General features: G+C 37.9%; 3 protein-coding genes across 6 annotated transcripts; 1 reads left to right on the top strand and 2 right to left on the bottom strand.

The window, feature by feature from the left end:
- Window positions 1–622: 622 nt before the first annotated feature.
- tspan13a (tetraspanin 13a) lies at window positions 623–5,433 on the bottom strand. The gene is made up of 6 exons (XM_053646782.1): window positions 5,184–5,433; window positions 4,390–4,557; window positions 3,784–3,864; window positions 3,535–3,648; window positions 2,053–2,163; window positions 623–1,820 (listed from the first exon to the last, which is right to left on the bottom strand). The coding sequence occupies exons 1-6, from the start codon at window positions 5,244–5,246 to the stop codon at window positions 1,746–1,748; spliced, it is 612 nt and encodes a 203-aa protein (XP_053502757.1). The 5' UTR covers window positions 5,247–5,433; the 3' UTR covers window positions 623–1,745.
- An 855-nt stretch (window positions 5,434–6,288) lies between these two features.
- ankmy2a (ankyrin repeat and MYND domain containing 2a) lies at window positions 6,289–16,773 on the top strand. 4 transcript variants are annotated; one of them, XR_008388295.1, is made up of 12 exons: window positions 6,289–6,544; window positions 7,049–7,113; window positions 7,576–7,714; window positions 7,850–7,948; window positions 9,646–9,806; window positions 9,991–10,205; window positions 10,749–10,884; window positions 11,225–11,353; window positions 12,351–12,480; window positions 12,685–13,649; window positions 13,787–13,900; window positions 14,867–16,773. XR_008388295.1 is itself a non-coding variant. In XM_053647547.1 (10 exons), the coding sequence occupies exons 1-10, from the start codon at window positions 6,478–6,480 to the stop codon at window positions 12,822–12,824; spliced, it is 1,281 nt and encodes a 426-aa protein (XP_053503522.1). In that variant the 5' UTR covers window positions 6,289–6,477; the 3' UTR covers window positions 12,825–14,857. The 4 variants fall into 4 exon arrangements, 1 of the variants encoding a protein (XP_053503522.1); XR_008388294.1 differs by having other exon boundaries at window positions 12,685–13,900; XR_008388296.1 differs by lacking the exon at window positions 14,867–16,773 and adding an exon at window positions 14,179–14,857 and having other exon boundaries at window positions 12,685–13,900.
- On the bottom strand, window positions 13,509–19,589 carry LOC128621744 (leucine-rich repeat-containing protein 72). The gene is made up of 8 exons (XM_053647703.1): window positions 19,572–19,589; window positions 19,411–19,475; window positions 19,055–19,124; window positions 18,846–18,927; window positions 16,897–17,010; window positions 16,392–16,481; window positions 14,222–14,252; window positions 13,509–13,674 (listed from the first exon to the last, which is right to left on the bottom strand). Exons 1-8 carry the CDS (start codon window positions 19,587–19,589, stop codon window positions 13,509–13,511), a joined length of 636 nt encoding a protein of 211 aa, XP_053503678.1.
- Window positions 19,590–20,635: the final 1,046 nt, after the last annotated feature.

Consider the following 20,635-nt stretch of genomic DNA (forward strand, 5'->3'; position numbering starts at 1 on the left):
CACAGGTGCATGGTCAGGTGAGGTCAGGCACTGATGTTGCGTGAGAAGACCCTGGTTTGCTGTCAGCGTTCCAGTTCATCCCAAAGGTGTTCGGTGGGGTTGAGGTCAGGGCTCTGTGCAGGACACTCGAATTCTTCCACTCTAACCTTTTGCAAACCATGTCTTTATAAACCTCACTTATTGCACAGGGGCAGCATCATGCTGGAACAGGTTTGGGCGTCTTTTTTTTCATTTCATTTTATTGCTATAGCATACAGAGACATTCTATACAGTTGCGTCCTTTCAATCGTGTGGCAAAAGTTTGGGGAAGAACCACATATGGGTGTGATGGTCAAGTGTCCACATACTTTTGGCCATGTAGTGTGTATCTAAAAAAAAAGTTTCCATTATATACAGTATATAGTTTACTATAATAGTTCAAGCACAGCTGTTGGAATACTGGAATGATATTTGAAAAAGTAAGTAAAAGTGTGAATAAAAGTCCTTTGGAGTCACTGATGATGTACTATTTAGCCGAATCAATACAAAAAAAAAAAAGAATAGTCAGAATATAAATAAGTAGTCAGACGAGTCATTGTTCAAAATGAGTGTAATTCAGAAGTGACTGATACACACAAAGTAATCGAAGAATAAATTTGTAAGACATTTTATTGCTTCTCTGTTCAGAGTGGACACTACATTATGTATAATACTATACAGGTAAACATAGAAGTCTCCCAAAACTGACTACTATACACATTTTAAAACCGCAGTGAAGCAGTGTGTGCAGCCTGATATGACATTACATATAGCTAATGTATTTTAAACAGCAGTTGGCAGTATACGTGTATCACAACTCATAATTAATTCTGAGGTTTTTTTTTTTTTTTTTTTTACCCCACAGCTTATTAGGCATTCCTATAGTTCTACCTATAAAAAGCTCATTTCCTCCTCCCTGATGGCAATAAACATTACTTCATAGAAAGCACAGTAGACACATTCAGCAGTCATCTGTGTTTATCTGGTTGGGTAAGATCTCCGTGCGGTGGCTCAGCCGTATCCAAATGAATGACGTAACAGTTCCTGGTCGTGTCCTGTTCAGAGTGCAACCACGTGGCCACTGATGGTGTGTCTCTGGGCTGAGGTCAAATACCTGCGTGCTAACTTAGCCAAGTAAATCAGCAGTTTCCACTTTCAATTATCACAAAAGACATAAAAACAACCTTGTTTTTCCATTTGGTTTTAGTTTACAAAGAAATAAAGTGTACTATACTTTCATTAATGGTTATTATTAGTTTGGTGTTTCACTAGTTTATCAGGTCAGTCCAGTTTAACACCTCCTTTCTTGGTGTGTGTCTTTTTACAGAGTGTCCATACCACAACACTATTTGTCTAACGCACACTTTTCCAAGTTTGTAATTATTATTGTAATAGTTTTTAGCTACTTAATCTTAACCTAATTCACTGATATGCCTTACGACTTACAAAATATTTTTCAGTTAAACATAGTTAAGCATATTAATTACGAGTTACATTTCCAACAATATAATGTAAGCCTAATGCAAAAACAATAGCTACTCAGTATTCAGTTTAACCACACTAAAAAATCCATTTAGTTGTTTTTTTTTTTGGGGGGGGTGGTTGGCGACAGTTCATGTAAAATATCAGCATAGGAGTCAAGCACTGTAAAATAGCAATTTGCTCTGTGATTATAAAATACTGAGCAGCAGCTTACTTATATGTACAAACTGAAAACAAGAACCTTCTTAAAGGAACGCATGAGGATTTAAACGAGGTTCTTTCAGATTCCTATATCTGTATGTTAACCAAACACCCAGAATCTGAAATGACAAAAAGAAATAAATTGTTGAAATAAAGCATAAAATATTATGTGGTTAGAAACTTGTAATAAACAATGAGGCAAAATATGAATAAAAAAAAAGTTATTTCCTATTCAAATCACACTTGATTAATGGAAAAGCAATGCACATGTTATACAGTAATAAGCATGTAAACTAAAACCCATTATTTGAAAGGCCATGCATGCAGAATAACAAGGATGCCGTGACTCACCTCTGTGAAACTGAAGAACAAACTCGTTCCTCCCACAAAGTGCAGTACATCATCAGCATACACCTGAATTTTTCCTGAACAAGGCTCGCAATTTTGAGCTAAAATACAGTTCTGTAGGCAAAGGAAGGCAAATAACACTAAAGCAATATAGTGAGAAAAGCACATAATACCAAAAAAAAAAAAGTATTGTACCACAGTGCTGCTGAATCCTCAATTCTGATTGGTTAGAAGATTGATTCATTTTCTATAACAGCAGCTCTGACAATAGTTCCAGCTGCAAGGTTTATATTAATGTGCTCGGTCTAAATACATTCTTGGCGCTATAGTAACAGCTTACACAGGGACTTGTATGGCACATGTTCCACATAAACGGATTTAAAAAATGTGTGTAGTCATTGATATGGTGAGGTTTTCAGTGAGGAGACTTTTAGTTAGCATTTCCAGTTTCAGCACTTTGGTACATACGGGGATAAATTTGTAACTTTCAGTTTTCTTGACTTTATGCTTTAAGGCATTTCAGTAACATAGTCATGTTAATAGAGAGAAAAAAGAGAGACTAGTGAGGGAATGGCTGCTGTAATGTACAGTAAGCGATAACCGGAGTGAACTTGTTTCAAAACTTTTAACATAACTGTAAACGGACACTGTGTCGATTGCTGGTGCTGTGGTATATGAACTTTGCAGTTCATGTCAGATTACGCCACATCACAAGATCACGTCATTAATGATTTCCCTGCCCTGTTTTATTCCTTACTGAACCATTTATTACGATGCATGTGAATGTACAGTACTGTGCAAAAGTTTTAGGCACCCTATTTATTTTAGTACAAACTTATAGTTTTAATGTTTTTATTTTATGACTTCTACATTATCGGGTCCGTATAAAATCATTTTAGATTCCCAAACATTTGTTTTCCAGCAGAAAATTAAATGTTACAGAACATTTTTTGTATGTTATTAAAGAAAGCAGTATATTACGTAAGAGACACTTTTCAGACAAAAAAAAAAAACACAATGAAGGCTGCTGGATTTTGCTGCAGAAATAAGAAGCGATTGTGACAATCGAAGTGTCCAGACGAACCGTAGTTGGTTTTGCAAGATGCTCAATAAAACTTACAGCTCATTTCCATATAAAACTGCATTAATTGTACCTGAGACTACTTTTTTTTTTTTTTTTTAAAAAGCCAAGAGGTGTCGCACCAAATATTGCTTTTGTTTCATTTACTACTGTTTACTGTTCTTTACAGTATTTATTTTAATGGAGAAACATTTAATTTCATTATTTTTGAAGGCATCTTTGAAGACTCTTGCACAGTACTGTATGTGCTACGATAAGCAAACTTATTTAATTTAAAATATAATTTTAAGCACATATATCCAAAAAAATGTAAACAATTACAAAATGTAAAAAGCCAACTTGATGCACATTATGGCAGCAGCTTCCTCAAGCTGACTTTATAAATAAAACCAGGCTACACCTACAGCTTCGCATGTTCCATTGTAGATGACCTCAGAGAAACCACAGCAGTCCAAGGATTTCTCCAATTCCATCTGCACGGCCTCAGACTTATTCCATCCGATCTCCATGAGTAATTTCTGCAGGAGAAGACACCTTGTAAAGTACTTTAATGCCCAAAATGTGGAAATGTAGAAGATAGAGCTGTATTAAATCAGTCAGACAAAAAAAACATCGAGATTGAAGCTCGAAAAGTAATCCAGCCATCAGTTTACCTGTTGATCCTTATTGATAGCCAGGCTTGCGCATGATATTGAGAACTGCACAATGAACACCATGAGAAGGATAACCATGTACTGTCTAAAGTTAAGGATGTTCACACTTATAAAAGCCACACAAATGAACTAGATTGGATACCATTAACATTAACCTTGTGAAAGACTCAATATAAACATCCATACATTTTCTGTACCGTTTATCCTACACAGGGTCACGGGGATCCTGGAGCCCATCCCAGGAGACTCGGGGCACAAGGTGAGGGACACCCTGGACGGTGTGCCAACCCATCGCAGGGCACAATCACACACACATTCACACACTACGAACAATTTGGAAATGCCAATCAGCCTACAACGCATGTCTTTGGACTGGGGGAGAAAACCGGAGTACTCAGAGGAAACCCCCAAAGCACGAGGAGAACATGCAGACTCCAAGCGGGATTGGAGCCCCCAAATCTGGAGATGAGAGGCATACATGCTAACCAAAAGCCACCGTGGCCCCCTGTGAAAAATGTGGAAGTTTTTATAAGGGTGTGTGATAGAAGATGAAGACGGTAAGGTTGGGTAAAAATTCTTTTAAAAGGAGCAGATTCTGAAGGATACAAAGAACAAGAGGACTTGGTGATGCTTCATAGCGCCACACAGACCCAGCATTGCTACGAAGAAGAGAAAAACACCCACTGCGATGATGGCAGCGACCACACGAAAGCTGGAGAACAAATCGACCCATTTTCCCCAGGCTGCTCCTGCTATTAACAGCAAACTCACCAACTGCATAGGGTTACAGAGACACCATCACTTTTATTATTATTATTATTATTATTATTATCTTTCTTCTTCTTCCTCTTATTATTATTATTATTATTAGTCATCAAAGTTTATCGATAATTTGTACATTATGTCAAGACATGCTTCTGGTGAAATGACACGCAACATTATAAGGCACAAAATATACAACACACACACACGAATATGATTTTAAAAAAGAAAGTATGATTAAAAATAGAATAAAAGTTAAAAAAGAATACAATATACCAATTACAATAAGTGGAAATAAGGCAAAGTGTTGCCATGTACTCAAGTATGGCATAAAATAACTGCTTTAAACTGCTGAACCTCACTTCACACAAGCAATACTTGTTTATTAATTATTATTTTATCTTCAGCATCAGTACATTAAATGGGCATGAATGCATATTCTAGCATAAATCATCATCATCATAAAAAAAATACTACAATACATGGGAAGTCCAAAGATCTATCAGAAACACGTATAAAGTCCATATCTAGGCAGCTCCTAGAAACCTGGATGCCTTTCAAATTCAATCCAAAAACGCACCTCATAAGTAAACAACACCTTTCCAGAAAAGCATGTTATTTGCGCATTTAATACTTACCATATAAAGAATGTTCAACGCTAAAAGAGTATATTTCGAACAAACAAATCCACCACACGCCATTTTAAAAGTGTAGTTCTGCTGTTTCTGTTGAGCTCCTGCTGTTGTTCCAGGTAAAGAGAACGGAGAAAAGCGAAAGGTAACTTACTGCGCTTTACCCATGGCGCACCTGCGCAGACGGAGCGTGATGATTGGTCACTTCCTCAACGTTATGCAAATAACCATAGCTCAAAAGGTGCATTACTTATGGGTGGGGGTTTCGGGCAACCATTGTCAGTAGAAATGACGTTGTAAATATATATTTACAACGTCATTACAACGATTTAGATCATAACATCTTGCTGAAGTACATCACATTATTGTTATTTAGTGTGGCGTCTACTAATGACAGGGCTTAATTAATAACTGTTAATAACTAGTTAAGTACACTGAATTAATAATAATAATAATAATAATAATAATAATAATAATAATAATAATAATAACGATTTCTACCAGGTTTGCCAGATCGTGTCAGACAAATTGGTAAAACCATAAATATTCTGCATTGGTAGCAAAAATAACCTTGTGCTTTTCTCAGTTTATGGTGGTTTGTAGTCAGTTTGGATTCAAAACCTCTATTCAAAGCCGGCAACCCTGATAAACAAACAAACAAACAAACAAACAAACAAATACTGTTAAAAAAAAACCTAACAGTGTATAAAGAGCTGACGAGGTTTTTAATTAGAGGATGTACTTTAAACTTATTATGAATTTTTAATGTTTACATTTTTAAAATGTAGCTTTAAAAAAATGTAATCAATTAAAGCAATGTTCTTACAATCCCAGTATAATGAACAAACGTATATTTAAATAATATGTCTTTATGAAGCGAAAAGAGAACTCCTGCTGATAAATCTGGGAGTCTGGGATGAATTTTCTAGACTTCGGTGGCCTAAACCACTACAACAGAGGATCTCCACTGCATAGCTATTTTATAATATTACTTAATCTATTTTTTTATGGCGCAACTACGTTTATATTACAAATAAGTGCCATTTTCGTATATATTTGAATGCAAAAAGTATCACCAGTGAACGCTGCAATTGGTTATTTACAGCTGAAAGTGGCACGATACACCCCTCTTTAGTGTACACATGGTACAGCCCACTTGACAGCTTTGGTAAAGCCCGCACGCTGCAGCTGCACTTCTTGCATATTGTCTGATATTCACTAGAGACCGCTAAGGCCACTACAGCAAAGTTATTTATGTAGGATTTTCAGATTGAAACGGCCGAGTTAACTTTATATCAATATGTCTGTTATAAAGAAAGGAGATTTGACCAACACTGAAAAGGAGCTACTGGAGGTTATTGCTGCAGGTAACAGCTAGCTAACGGTTAGCATGCTAGCCAGCTAATTTAGTTTTAATTGATTGGATGCTAATAACATTTTTAATCAGATATATGATATATGGCGGCAGTTTGTTTGATTTCACACGAATAGTTATTAAAACGTGCTGCAGTTTGTTAACTCATTGATATATTATTTCAAATGCTTCCAATGTTTAACCAACAGTGAGATTAAGAATTAGCCAGTGAGCTATTCCAGCTAGGCAGCAACCTGTTGTTGACCCCTTTAGTGATAGTTGAGATTTGTGCTCTATTAACACCTTAATAAAATATAAGGAATGAGACAGCATTGAAACAAAGGCTTGTTTGGTTTGTCAGTCATGGTGATGATTGGATGTACATCATTGTTAAACATGTGTATATATTTTATATCTATATTAAAAGTAGAAATACATGGCATGTTTAATTCCATGTAATAATGTTTAACAGCACTGGCATGTGAAGTAAGTAATGTGGCTGAACTGTTCTGTGTAGGAAATGTACAGGAAGCCTCAAGACTGCTGGGCTCTAAAGATGTCAGAGTCAACTGCCTGGATGAGGTAAGTGCACCGATTACACCTTTCTATTTAAAACATGTTTTTGTGGTTTAATAATAAAGAAGGAGAAGAAGAAATACCCAAATGAAACCAAGTGTTGACAGTTTTGTCCTGGTGTAATAATCAATCCCATCATGTCAGTCGAAGACCGAGGCGGATCGTTGCATCGTCCAACCGGCCAAAATCAGATGTCAGGGACACTTGGCTTCCACAGCAGCTGTTGTCCTAAATCAGATTGATTGCTTCGTCTATATTTGTTTGTGGCAGTTTCTTGTTCAAAAGTGCACCTTAAGGCTTTAAGCATTATGGGTTTTTTCATTTATTTCACTTATTTACTGTGCTTGCCGATATATTTTTTACTAATCGTTCTCTCAATACATCTCTTGCATCTCTTAATGAGTCCGTGTATTTTGGATTGATTAATATCAAACCCGCTGTGTTTTTTTGGGGGGAATCTTTCCTCAGTATGGCATGACTCCTCTCATGCATGCTGCGTATAAGGGCAAGGCAGACATGTGTAAGCTGCTGCTGCAACACGGCGCAGACGTCAACTGCAATGAGCACGAGCACGGCTACACCGCTCTCATGTTCGCAGGACTGTCGGGTAGGTCTCGGCACACGCTAGGATATTCAGTCCTTTACTTTTATGACTGTTACTTCAATCCCAGGTCAACATCATACGCTTTGGAAGTTTGTCATTTTAACATTGCTGCTTTCTTGTCACTCGTTTGTGTTTCAGGGAAAACAGATATCACCTGGATGATGTTAGACGCTGGAGCAGAGACGGATGTGGTGAACTCTGTGGGCAGAACAGCAGCACAAATGGCTGCTTTTGTAGGTGAGCTCACAAAACCATTAATATTGCTCAAAGCTGATAACTTTATACATCGACTAAGTTATTTATTTATTTATTTATTTATTTATTTATTTATTTAACTTCAGACCCATGTTTTCCATAGGCACATTTGAGAAGCTGGTGCTGCTTAGGGAGGTACTAAAATGTTTTAAATACTAATCATTAGAGATGCACCGGTGTATCGGCCGATAAAGGCTATTTTTCCCGCTATAGGCCGATAGTTTAAAAGCATCCGATGATCAGGGCCAATTATACCCCAACCCCCCCAAAAATATATTAGGACTATATTTTGATAGTTTGATGTTCAATTATGAAGTAGAAATGCTTTTGTTAGTGGTGAGTGAATGTGAAGCCAAACGGGAGGTTTTATAGAATTAAGTCAATTAATTCTGTTAAAATTAATTAATAACATTTAATAAGTTAAGAAATCTTACTTTAATCTTCAGAATTTAGTTAATGTGTGAATGTTAATGTGAGCAATGTGTTTTCTGTTTGAGACCAGTTACTGTGAAACAACTTGTTGAAATGGAGAGAATAAAGTTTTTATTTGCATTTCTTTCAGAATTGTGGAATTAATTATTATTCATTTAAAAGAAGGAATAAAAGGCAAAACTATCGTATCGGTATCGACCGATATCACTCTGAATAATCGGTTATCGGTATCGGCTGACAAATTTAGTATCTGTGCAGCTTTACTAATTATTACAGAGTATTCTAATGAACAGCCTAAAAATGACTGACTGTCAGTTATTTTTGCAAGTACATGTTTGAGCCTGCAGCTAAATCCTACAGTATCTACACAAGCACAAAGATATTTCCATAGACAACAATTGCATGCAAGATGAAATGTTTTTATAACTTGCAGCAAGGGTTAGACGTTTACAGTTCTAACCGTTACACATTGGTTAAACTTGATGCGACTGAGCAGTAAAACCTCTAAAAACAGTACATTCTATACTTTAAAGCCTGTATTTAATTGCAAATTATCTAACAAACATTGTGAAACATACCTTACACTGATGGAAAGTAGGTCATAACACTATAAACTAACACGTGAAATGTGTTATGATTTCACGCATGTGTGCTGAAGGGGAAATGAACTCTCCGGAGCACTATATAATATATCATTTCTGCAGGTTTGGTCCTCCATGTTTTTCTGTTGTTGTGTGTTGTTATGGTGCTTTCTTTTCTTTCTTCTTTTCTTTTATAGACATTTTTAAAGTGCGTGTGTGAGGTCATATCATACATCATCTATGCTTAGTGGTCACAGTGAATAAAGGGGAATAGTAGCACTGTTTTATGGCATTGTTTAATGCAATGCCTTTGACGAGTGCAAATATTGCTAATCGGCACTGCTTAAATAGAATTGCAGCGTGATGTTACTACTTTTAGCTCTTTATTCTATGTTTTATGGTTGCAGCGTGTAAGCATAAAGCAGTATAGATCCTAGTCACTGTTTTGCAGTTTCCACTAACAGTTGTAATAAGCTGAGAATGTCTTTTTATTTATTTATTTATTTTTTTATTTTTTAATCACAAAATGATTCGATGTTGGCTGTCGGCTCTGGCATGTTTTCTGTGAAAATGGTTTTGTACAGAAGCTATATAAGAAGCTTATTTATTGTACGGCGAGATGAAGAGACTATAGGAGTGTTCTCTCGTTGTCTGTTCTCTCTCCAGGGCAGCATGACTGTGTGACCGTTATCAATAACTTCTTCTCCCGGAAGAGACTTGACTACTACACAAAACCCCAGGGCTTGGAGAAGGAGCCAAAACTGCCTCCTAAACTGGCTGGACCTTTACACAAAATTATCATGAGCACAAATCTTAATCCTGTCAAGGTAGTTATTAATGAAATATATGCTTTGATTCACATACATCATGACTTGGCTCTTGATTTGATCATGTTTAGAAAACCATTTTATGTTGAACTGTGCACATCATTTAGTTTATTGAAAGCTGTTTTTGCACTGGTTGACGTGACTGCCAAGGTCTTGTCTTAAACATGCTCTCCTCCTCCTTCAGATGGTGATGCTGGTGAAGGAAAATCCTCTACTCATGGATGCAGAGGCTCTTGAGAAATGTCGTAAAGTGATGGAGCTGATCTGCGAGAAGTGCGTAAAGCAGCAGGACATGAACGAGGTGCTGGCCATGAAGATGCACTACATCAGTTGTGTCCTGCAGAAATGTGGCTCTTTCCTCAAAGACCGGGAGGATAAACTGGACGGCCTCCTTAAGAGGTACAGTATTTTAGTTGCTTTAGGGCTTTACTGACTCCAGTAAACAAAATGCGTTGGTCACTGATCGTTGATCTTGGATCTTGTCAAAATGGGTGCTGATTTGTTATTTTAGCTCTAAATATTAACCACAGAATTGTGGAAATCGGATTGTACCTCAACAATAATAATGGCGCAATGCTGATGTTGAACAGTGAACTGTTTTAAGACCCAGCTCACGTTTCCACCAGCTTTGCAGTTGAACCGTTACATTATATAATTGGTAGTTTACTAATGAATGGTGTAAAAAGTATTTATTTATATGTAATATACACATTTACATCCTTCAGAATCAGTTCATAGCATTAAAATGGCTACTTTGGTTTATTTTATTGTTTCTGACAATAATTTTAGCACACTGTCTATACCTCTGTGACTAATGGTCATGTCTTGCTTGAGTTGCCATGGTGACAGAATTGATGCTCAGATGTCCTTGGAACTGAACTGCACCTTGCCAGTGGAAAAGGTTTCATAAACCTCTCTTTAAACATATCTTTTTCTTTTCAGTCTACTAAAGGGACGAGACAGTGACTGCTTCCCGGTGTTCCAGGAAAAATTTATTCGGGAATGCATCCGGAAATTTCCTTACTGCGACGCTACTTTACTCCAGCAGCTTGTCAGAAGTATAGCTCCTGTGGAAATAGTAAGTAATAGCGATGATTCTGCTTCTGAGAATAGCTTGAAATTGAATTGCAGACTGTTATTCTAATTCAACGTTTTTCTCCCTCAATACGTTATATTTAACCATATGGACCTTTCATACAACTGAAACAAAAGCAAATGGAATGATGTGGGATATATGCATATAAAATAAACAGCTTGTGATTTAAAAAAAAATTCTTTCCCTACCTCTATGGAGAGACAATTTAAAGTGGTGCATGTTGTGTTTTGGTGCAACACTACAGTAGATGGTTATCATGATGGGTGCAGTAAAATAATACAAAAAAAAAAGAAAAAGTATTTTTACACTATTTTTCCCCCAGGGCAATGACCCCACAGCTTTGTCAGTGCTCACCCAAGCCATCACAGGACAGGTGGGCTTCATGGATGCTGAGTTCTGCACCACGTGTGGGGAGAAGGGGGCAGAGAAGAGGTGCTCCATCTGCAAAATGGTAACATTATTGTTCCTTCTGCTCAATCCATGTTGAGTATTGGTGTCAGAAGGCAGGTTTTCAGCTTGGGCATTTAATGTGGAAAAAGTGTAGCACTCTGAGATGTTAGATAGTGTAGGCAGTTGTCAAGAAGATTTTACAAACATTGACAACACGTTTTCCTGCTTGTTGGGTAAGGGAAAAAAATTATATAGTGTCATATTCTGTAAATTCCATTATTTAAAATAATTTTTATCAGAGTCATGTGGTGAGAAATAAGCTGCTGGAGACAAAATTAACATTTTATCATATTATGGGTCTAAATTAAGGTGACCAAGAGAGACATAAAACTACAAAACTTCCACAACACAAACCACACCCCCAACAACGCGAGAAAATTGAAAGAAACAACAACGGAAATGTTTCCTCACGTGATTAGACAAGGTGGAAATTCAGTTTCTACTGCCGTACAGAAAAACTGCAACAGGAACTGATGTATTGATCTGAAATACATGAATGATTGTTAAGCTGCAGCACATCTAGCTGTGGGGGTTGAGAAGTAGTTGGCCGTTATTTTTCTTCATTATTAAACGTGTTGGATACGTCACGATAGTAATAAGGTCTTATTTCTGTAAATCATGTAAAGCTTTTAAGATGTGGGCGTGATCGCTTTCTGTATCATTTGTTTAAATGCACTTTAAACAGCAACAGCATTTAATGCACTTCAATGGGAATTAAATTTTAAACACACCTCGTATTTAAACCCTCCAGAAAGTCATCAGGCACACCTTAAGCTTAACTTTATTCTGTTATTAACAATTTGATAGTCCAATAATTCCTCTGTAAGGAAACATTTCTACTACTGTTTTCCTAAATTCTATTGTATGGTTTAGATTTGATTGTTATTATGTTGTGTTGTCAGATTTTGTTTTGTGATAATAGTATAGTGTTTAAATTTTATATATATAATATATATACACACAAATATGGCTAATAATGGGTCACTGATGTATCTCAGGTTATTTACTGTAACCAAGATTGCCAGAAGCTGCACTGGTTCACCCACAAGAAGATCTGCAAGAAACTCCAGGAGCAGAGGCAGAAGCATGAGGCTGAATCAGCCAAGCGACTAGAGAAACAGGCCAAAGGTATTCTCCGCCTGTGGCTTTTAATATGTTCCTTTGATTTAACCACTTCAAGGCAGAGCCCTGCCAGTACTTTTGCTGTCACATTATAAAAAATCTATATGAAAAGCATACGACTCCAGTACAAGTGCCAGCCATTATTATTATTATTATTATTATTATTATTATTATGATGATGATGATGATCTGGGCTTGTATTTTCTACAGAATCCGAGGAGAAGAAAGCACTGGAAGAGACGAGTAGCAGCATGGAAAATCTTTCTCTCGAGCAGAGTGAAGTTAGCAGCACATCAGATGTTCAAATAGAAACCAAGAGCACCGACCCCATTCAGATAACTTCAGACTGAGTCATGCGGGTTAAACAGAGGCGACATTTAGCCCTGAATCATTTCCATTAATCACCGTCACACCCTGCCTCAGCCAGAACACTCTGACGTCCACGTTGTCCAAAATCTGGGGACCTTCTGAAGGTTACTGTCAGAGGAGGAGTTTTTGGAGAATGAGATCTGATGGAAAAGCTAACAGAGCTTTCAACACATGCACAGGCTTTCCTTCAACATGCGACACATTTTACTGTACTGTTTGTTCTTTTATAGCTAGCGTTATGTGATCATGTATCAAAATTAGATTTGGTATAGAGAGCATATATTTATGACCGTAAGTCTTAAGTTAAACCTTATGTTGCTATGTGATGTTGCATAGAGGATAAAGATGTTGAAGCCTATGCCTTAAATGATGTTGGCAAGTCTGTAGTTGTGACTGGGGATGAAAATCATTAATACAGTCTACAGCAGACTTAAGAATACGTCACTCTGAGTTGGTGTCTGCTTTTTTAGGAACCTCATAAGAAATAAAGTCCATTTGAAATGGAGTCACATATTTGAATGTTAAAATTTAGTGTGCCAACTTCCCATAACTAAGATGCAGGGAAACAGGTAACACACTGACCTGAATAATGAATTAAAACTGCTTATTTGCGTTTACTAGGTTTGAGATGGAGGTAAAGAAACCACACTTGGAAGTCGAGTGTATTATCTGAATTTGACAGTAAGGATCTTGGCTGCAATTGAACTCTGCTCCTCCAGGGGTTGCTGCTGAGCTCTTCTCACGCTGCTCCAGTCCAGAGTAGAGAACTGCATGATGGATCTCTGCATGGCCCTGCGCTCACAGAGGTCCTTGATCTCATCAAATGGGCATCTGAAAATACCAAAATACCTTGCTTTATCTCTGCATAAAGAGAATGGTGCAGCAGCGCTTTATTCCCTTAGTCTGTCCAGCTGTGTCACCTCATCTGTATGCTCTCTCTTAGATCACTAAGTAGCCGAGCTGAGTCTCTGCACGATTCTTCTCCATTGCATTCTGCATCTTTGAGTCCAGCATTTGCTGTCTCCACTACATCTCCATTGGATTCCCCATTAATATGGTGAGTGAGAAAAGAAGCTCTTGTGCTTCTCGGAGCCAACAGTGAAACCTGACTGTTATCCCTTATATCTGAGTGTGTTTTTTTATTTATTTATTTATTCCCTTCTCACCATTGTAACTGTGCTAGTAATGTTCCCTTGTGACATCAGAATCACACACAATATTAACTCCTACAGGGAATAATGAAAATACAGCACCAAACAACAAATTAGCACCAGAATCAATCATCACAAATAATTGCCTATAAAAATATTCAAATGTTTCATATTGTGTGTTCAGGGTGGAGACCTCCCCTTTATGTCTTTGCCGTAGATGTACTTACTTTGTGCGTTTTGTTTTGGAGCTCCACTGACCTGGAATAAATGGCAAAGGAGTTAAGTGCATCAGGAAAGGATACATGAACATTACTTCAGTTACAGACAATCGCACAGTATACAGTAAAATATGACTTTAGTCACGTCAGTGTCCATGTCCGTAATATTGCGACTTGGTATGAGGCAGATACAACCTGTATTTTTCAATGTTAATAAACATTTGAACCAAACGCATTCACGGTCATGTATACGGTGGAAGTCTCGGGACAGTGTAGCATTATGGGACTAATGCTGTTTTATTCAAAGGTGATTCAGTCACTGAGGTGCCATTTATGTCCCACTGATATTACATTTATAATTACATTCATAAAGTAAAGCTCAAACACATTTTAAAACACGGGTCAAGTGTCCTTCACAACAACACACAATGTACATATTTCAGATATATAACCAAAAACAATAAAACCTAGCTATAGCCCATTTTTGCCTGTTCCAGCCCATGATAACACTTCATTGTAACGTTGCATGAATCTATTTAACATCACGTGCTTGAAATGTAATTTTTCATAACTCATGCATTGTAGGTTACGAAAAACGTACATTTTACATCGTTCAACCTTTAGCTGAACATTTTCACGTTACATTTTGAACAGGAAGGCGAGTCATCCAGATTTCCTGAAGATCATGGGAAGAAAAAAAAGTCTGTCTCTCTTTTTTCATTATTTTCAATGATACTGTGATATTTACTGATTGGTCACCTTGCACGTACATCCTTGTTAACCAACTTATAGACTGAAATTAAATTATTCAGTTCAAAAATATTCATTGTAAGTAAATCAATAGAATGTTCCTAATGTCCTCGCGCCATTAGCATGGATATTACTCGACTCAAATTTGGTGTATTTGATCATTCTACGCTAATAAATGCAACCCTGTTGCTTATTTAACAGTAAAAGGTTGCATAGAAAATATATATTGCCTGATATTGGTTAACACATTTATTTTTAAATAGTTAAATGCATGTTTTCATAGATTCAGTGAAAATTTTAAAGAATGGTTCATTTTTAAAAGCTATAAGGGGTAAATGGCAACAGGAAAAAATGGAGCCAGCCATATTAATGACCTACAAGAGGGATGCACTTTGTATATAATTACTGATTTGTCAGCCTAAACCCTATCTGTAAGTGGAGGGAGAATACTATAATAGTGCTAATGTTATACATCTTATTTGGATGATGGATCATTCTCAGCACAATACTTACACTAACACAGTAGTTTGTGTTCCTGGTACAATTGTGTCAGGCAACAATTTTCATTAAAGGTGCCAATAATTCTGGAGTTGACTGTACACATACAGTCATATTCACACTTTGTGATGGATATGCTACGTGTTATTTATTTATTTTATTCTGTAGTGTTTCAGTACAGTTTTAATACCTCGCTGTGTCTCTTGAGTCATTGTCTTTTCCGCCAGTGCTCGTCTGCCGAAGGCGAGTCTGTCATGAATTGTCTGTCTCTCAGGACTGAAGAGTTTAAAGGCACGTCTCCTGTCCTCCTGTCTCACCTCTATCAATGGATTACATCGTTCACTCACCAGCTGGTCAAATAGTTATTAAAACAATTCCTAAACATGATGTATGCAATATGTATGTTGGCCAAAAGTATGTGGACGCCTGACCAACCATACCCATGTGCTTGTTGAACATCCCGTTCCAGATTTTGTTATAATAACCTCCACTCTTCTGGGAAGGCTTTCCATTAGAATTTGGAGCTTGGCTGTGGGGTTTTGTGTTCATTCAGCCTCAAGAGCATTAGTGAGGTCAGGTGCTGATGTTGGGGGAGGAGGCCTGGGGGTCAGTCAACATTCCAGTTCATCCCAAAGGTGTTAAATGGGGTTGAGGTCAGGGCTCTGTGCACGACACTCCAGTTCTTCCACTCCAGCCTTGGCACACCATGCCTTCATGGAGCTCGCTTTGTGCACATGGGCATTGTTGTGCCGGAACAGGTTTGGGCCTCTTCGCTCACGTGAAGGGAAATTGTAATGCTACAGCATACAAAGACATCCTTTACAATTGTGTGCTTGCAACAGTTTGTGGAAGAACCACATATGAATGTGATGTTCAGGTGTCCACATACTTTTGGCCATATAGTGTAGCTGAAAAGTCAGTACTCAATTACCTTTTCTGTCTAATAATTGAACAGATGGCAAGCGATGGACTGTGTATTCCCAATACAGGGGGTCTTGTGTAAAGGGATTCAGGAACAAATCTGAAATGTTGCAACATTGTAATATTACTCATCACTTCATTTATGTAGATTTTAGGAGTGGTTGCATACAAAATGTTTATTCATTTATAGGATAGGGAGCCATCCATAACACACATTCCCACACTCATTTACACCTAGGGGCGGTTTAACATAGGCAGTCCACCTACTGGCATGTTCTAGTGAGGAAACCAGAGAACCCAGACTAAACCCACACAGAGAACATTGTGAAACCCGAGCTCAAGATTGAACCAGGGACCCTGGAGCTGTGAGGCAGTAACACTACCTGCTGCACCACTGTGCTGCCCCAAAATGTTAACACAAAACTAAAAAAATCCTTTTGAAAATAACTTGGAGACTAGTTATGTAGGAAACATGTAGCTTGGATCAATTTTGTGTCAAGTTTATGGGGACTCACTGAGTGTTTGGAGTTGCTGCATGTTTCTCAGTTCAGCCACGGTTTCTTCCAGATTAAACAGGTGGTTATTGTGAAGCTGCAGCACTCGCAGACAGCTCAAGTGCCTCAGAGCCCCTGTAGGTGCACAGATAAACAGACAGACAGACAGGCAGACTTTATTAGTTGCTAGTTCTTTAGGTACATTTAGCTTAGTCTGTAGTCAAGCTCATTTTATCTGCTCTTTATAGGTGTATAGTTGCTGAATCTAGCCCAGTTATTTCTACACACAGTGTGTCAATCCCACTCTACTCCCTTTATCAATGATCAATGGAAGAGCACCATCATTGGACCACTGCTTACCAGATATTATATGGGTGGTGAATCAATCTCAATTCAGCAGTGACCCTGACATGGCAGTGTGTGTGTGGCACTGGATTCAGTGTACCAGATTCGGCAGTGTTGCTCAGATTTTTAAAGTCATCAGTGTCACGGTTGGGTTGGGAAACAACCACAAATATCTGGCTAGTAGCAGTGCTGTGGTCAGAAACCAACAGATCATTGGCTAATTGAAGATTAACACTAGGGTGACCATACGTCCTCTTTTTCTCGGACATGTCCTCTTTTTAGGACCTTAAAAAAGCGTCCGGCCGGCATTTCTAAATTTGAGAATTTAGTTTCATTGTGATGCGTTTATGGTCTAATACTGAATCATGTGTGCGCAAATTTGCGTTTCTTTAACCCCTATCTGTAATTCCCGCCTTCTTGCTCACCAATTGGTCGAATATAAAAGTCTTGCAGCAACTATTTGCCAAATTCCTGCCTCTCAACCATTAGCCTACTCTCAGAGGACGAGTGAAGGTCCTGAGTCGAAAAAATGCCCATGGCCAATAAGGTCATTTTTAATTTCATGGTATCACATTGCTTCGTATTACATGGTCATTCAAATGTGTAAATGATGGCAGAAGGTTCACTTGTGGCCTCTAATATTTAATTTTATTCCATGGACATTCAAAAGAATGTAGGAAAAAATGTAAAACGTTGGCAGAGTGAAACCAATTTTATATATATTTATGTGATGCTAATAGTGTGTCTTTTTCAGTGTATTAAAGTCTGTATTCAACAATAACTCTGTTTTGAACACTATTAAGGACCCCAACACACGCCCCCCCCCCCCCCCCCACCACACACACACACAAACAAACAACAATAACAACAACAACAAACAACGTGCTCTTTTCGGAAAACCAGAATATGGTCACCCTAATTAACACACTACCACAGACTGTGTTGAGGAAACGATCAGCTTCAATCTCTAATTGTGCACTTAGAAAATGACCAACAAGGATGGACCTGCTAGGAAGATAGCCAGTATGTGTACAAAGTAAAAAATTATTTTAAAAAACTAGCAAACACAGTAACATTGCTGTGCCTTATACACTCACAAATGTCACTGCTGCTGCTGTGCTAAAAAATGATCCACCACCAAAATAATGAGCTGATCCTTTGATGGGCCTTTAACATTATAGATGGGTTAGAGGAGAGCTGACACATTATCATCAGATGGACTACAGTAAAGAATGTACATAATAAAAATATCATATTAATGCAACATTTTCATGTATTGCTAAAAAGTATTCTGTGTGAAATGATGATGCTACCAGAAACAGTCATTCCTTCCCAGTTAGCACTTAGATCCTGGTTGTCATGGATCTGGAATCCCGGGAACACTGGGCAAGAGGCAGAAATACACCGTGTACAGCACTACACCATTCACTCACACCTAGGGGCAACTTAGTGTAGCCAATCCACCTAGCTCTCTGTTTTTGGATAGTAGGAGGAAACTGAAACACCTGGAGAAACCCCAAGACATGGGAAAAACATGCAAAATTCAACACAGATACCTAACTGAGCTTAGGATCAAAGCAGGGAACCAGGGCATTCACGTGTAGAATGTTATGCTTGAGAAATACCTGTGATTGAGCTGATCTCATTGTTTTGGAGGTACAGCTCTGCTAAACAGCAGTGAAACACAGGTCCATGAATGAGCCTGATCTGGGAAGAGAGAAATTAGATTTGAATGCCCTTCAGGAAAAGTATAATTATACAAAAACATGACATGTGTTGTGTGGAATCTAATCTTCAACTGAATTATTGACATTACGAATATCACGAACCCCACCCTGTTATTATTAAGCCAGATGTATCTCAGTTGGGTGAATCTGGACAAATCTGGAACATCTGTGAGCTGCCTGCGAGAGGAATAAAACAATATTACAAAGTTGAAGCTAATATTCCACTGATGTTCAATGTTGAACCTAGTCATGACCTTAGAAATCAGGGTTTCTCCAGGGTGGTCTTGCTGGTTAACATTTCTACTTGGAATCATTTCTATGTCTCTTTATGTGACTTTATGTTTTCAGTGTACTAGATTGTAAACGTTTTTTTTGTTGTTGTTGTTGTTTTTTGTTGTTTTTTTTTAAAAGAGTGTATACTGTCATGGTTTTCAAAAACATACACATCTGACAGAAGTATTACCTTCTTGCAAGATAAAGTTCGCTGACATGGACACGTTTTAAGCTGTGCAGTGGGTCACTGTTTTCCTGCAAAATATGAGGCTGACATGCCAAATGAAAATGAACTTTAAAAACATTTTGACTAAAAAAAGGATAGGTTATTAAAAGAAGATTGAACGCTACCTGGCTGCGTGACTCCATGTCTCACTCTGCCAACCTGTTGCCAAGACACACCATGCACATGGTAACAATGTTGAGTGTGTTCACAATGAGACATTCTAGCGTGAGTAACTTGACTATTAAGGCTGAAATTTCTGCTCGTAAGTGGACCATTAAACCCAGAGTTGGACCTGAATAAGAATAACGCCACTATCCGGTCCCTCCAGGATTTTGCGACTCAAGCGAACGCTGCAATATTCGCAGGATATTGCTCTTTTTAAAAATACAGAAGATTTTCCACAGATTTGGGCCAAGATGCGTCATGTGACATCATCACAACGCGCATTTAGTCAAAGTCCTTTTCGATTCATGTTTGTCAAACATGAGTACAGCTAAAAGGTCTCATTTACCAACAAACATCACTGCGAAAAGCCATTTAAAACAATTTCATGTAATTTCAAAAATTTATGCAAAAAAAGCACAAAAAAACTCAGCAAATGACATCGCAAATTTTTTAAAAAGCAGCAGCAAAATCAAGCATTTTTGGCTGCAACAATCACAAAAAAAACCTGTATCTATTCAATGCTCCAAATACAGGTTTCTGTATCCGTAATTGAATCAGTATCGGAATCTGTATCTGTGTTGTGCTCAAAATATTTGTATCTGTGGCTGTATCTTTATCTGTTTGTGCTCCAGATGTATTTGCATTTGTTTTTTTTTTATTATCTAAACTTGAAGTGGGCATGGCCTGAGAGGGAGAGGGGTGTCTACGTCCCCCAGGAAACACTGGAAAACACTGGAAAAAATCCCAGAAGCACTGTCAGCATGGTGTGTGCATTCTGGCTCTGACAGTTCCTCGACCTCAGCTACATCACTCGAGTCCATACTTGCTCTCATCTACAGATGTGCGCAAATTTAGTTGTTTCCATGTTTTCCTAAATATATACAAACTAGCAGCTGCATTTAAACCACAATAATCCTGACCAGGCAGTTACTAAGGATGAATGAATGGATGCTGTATGTCCACAGTACTTGACTCCATGGCACCCACACGAACATAAAAACCTCCCGCTCACATCATTTTTGTT

Source organism: Ictalurus furcatus, chromosome 17 (assembly GCF_023375685.1).
Source record: "Ictalurus furcatus strain D&B chromosome 17, Billie_1.0, whole genome shotgun sequence".
Lineage (NCBI taxonomy): Eukaryota > Metazoa > Chordata > Actinopteri > Siluriformes > Ictaluridae > Ictalurus > Ictalurus furcatus.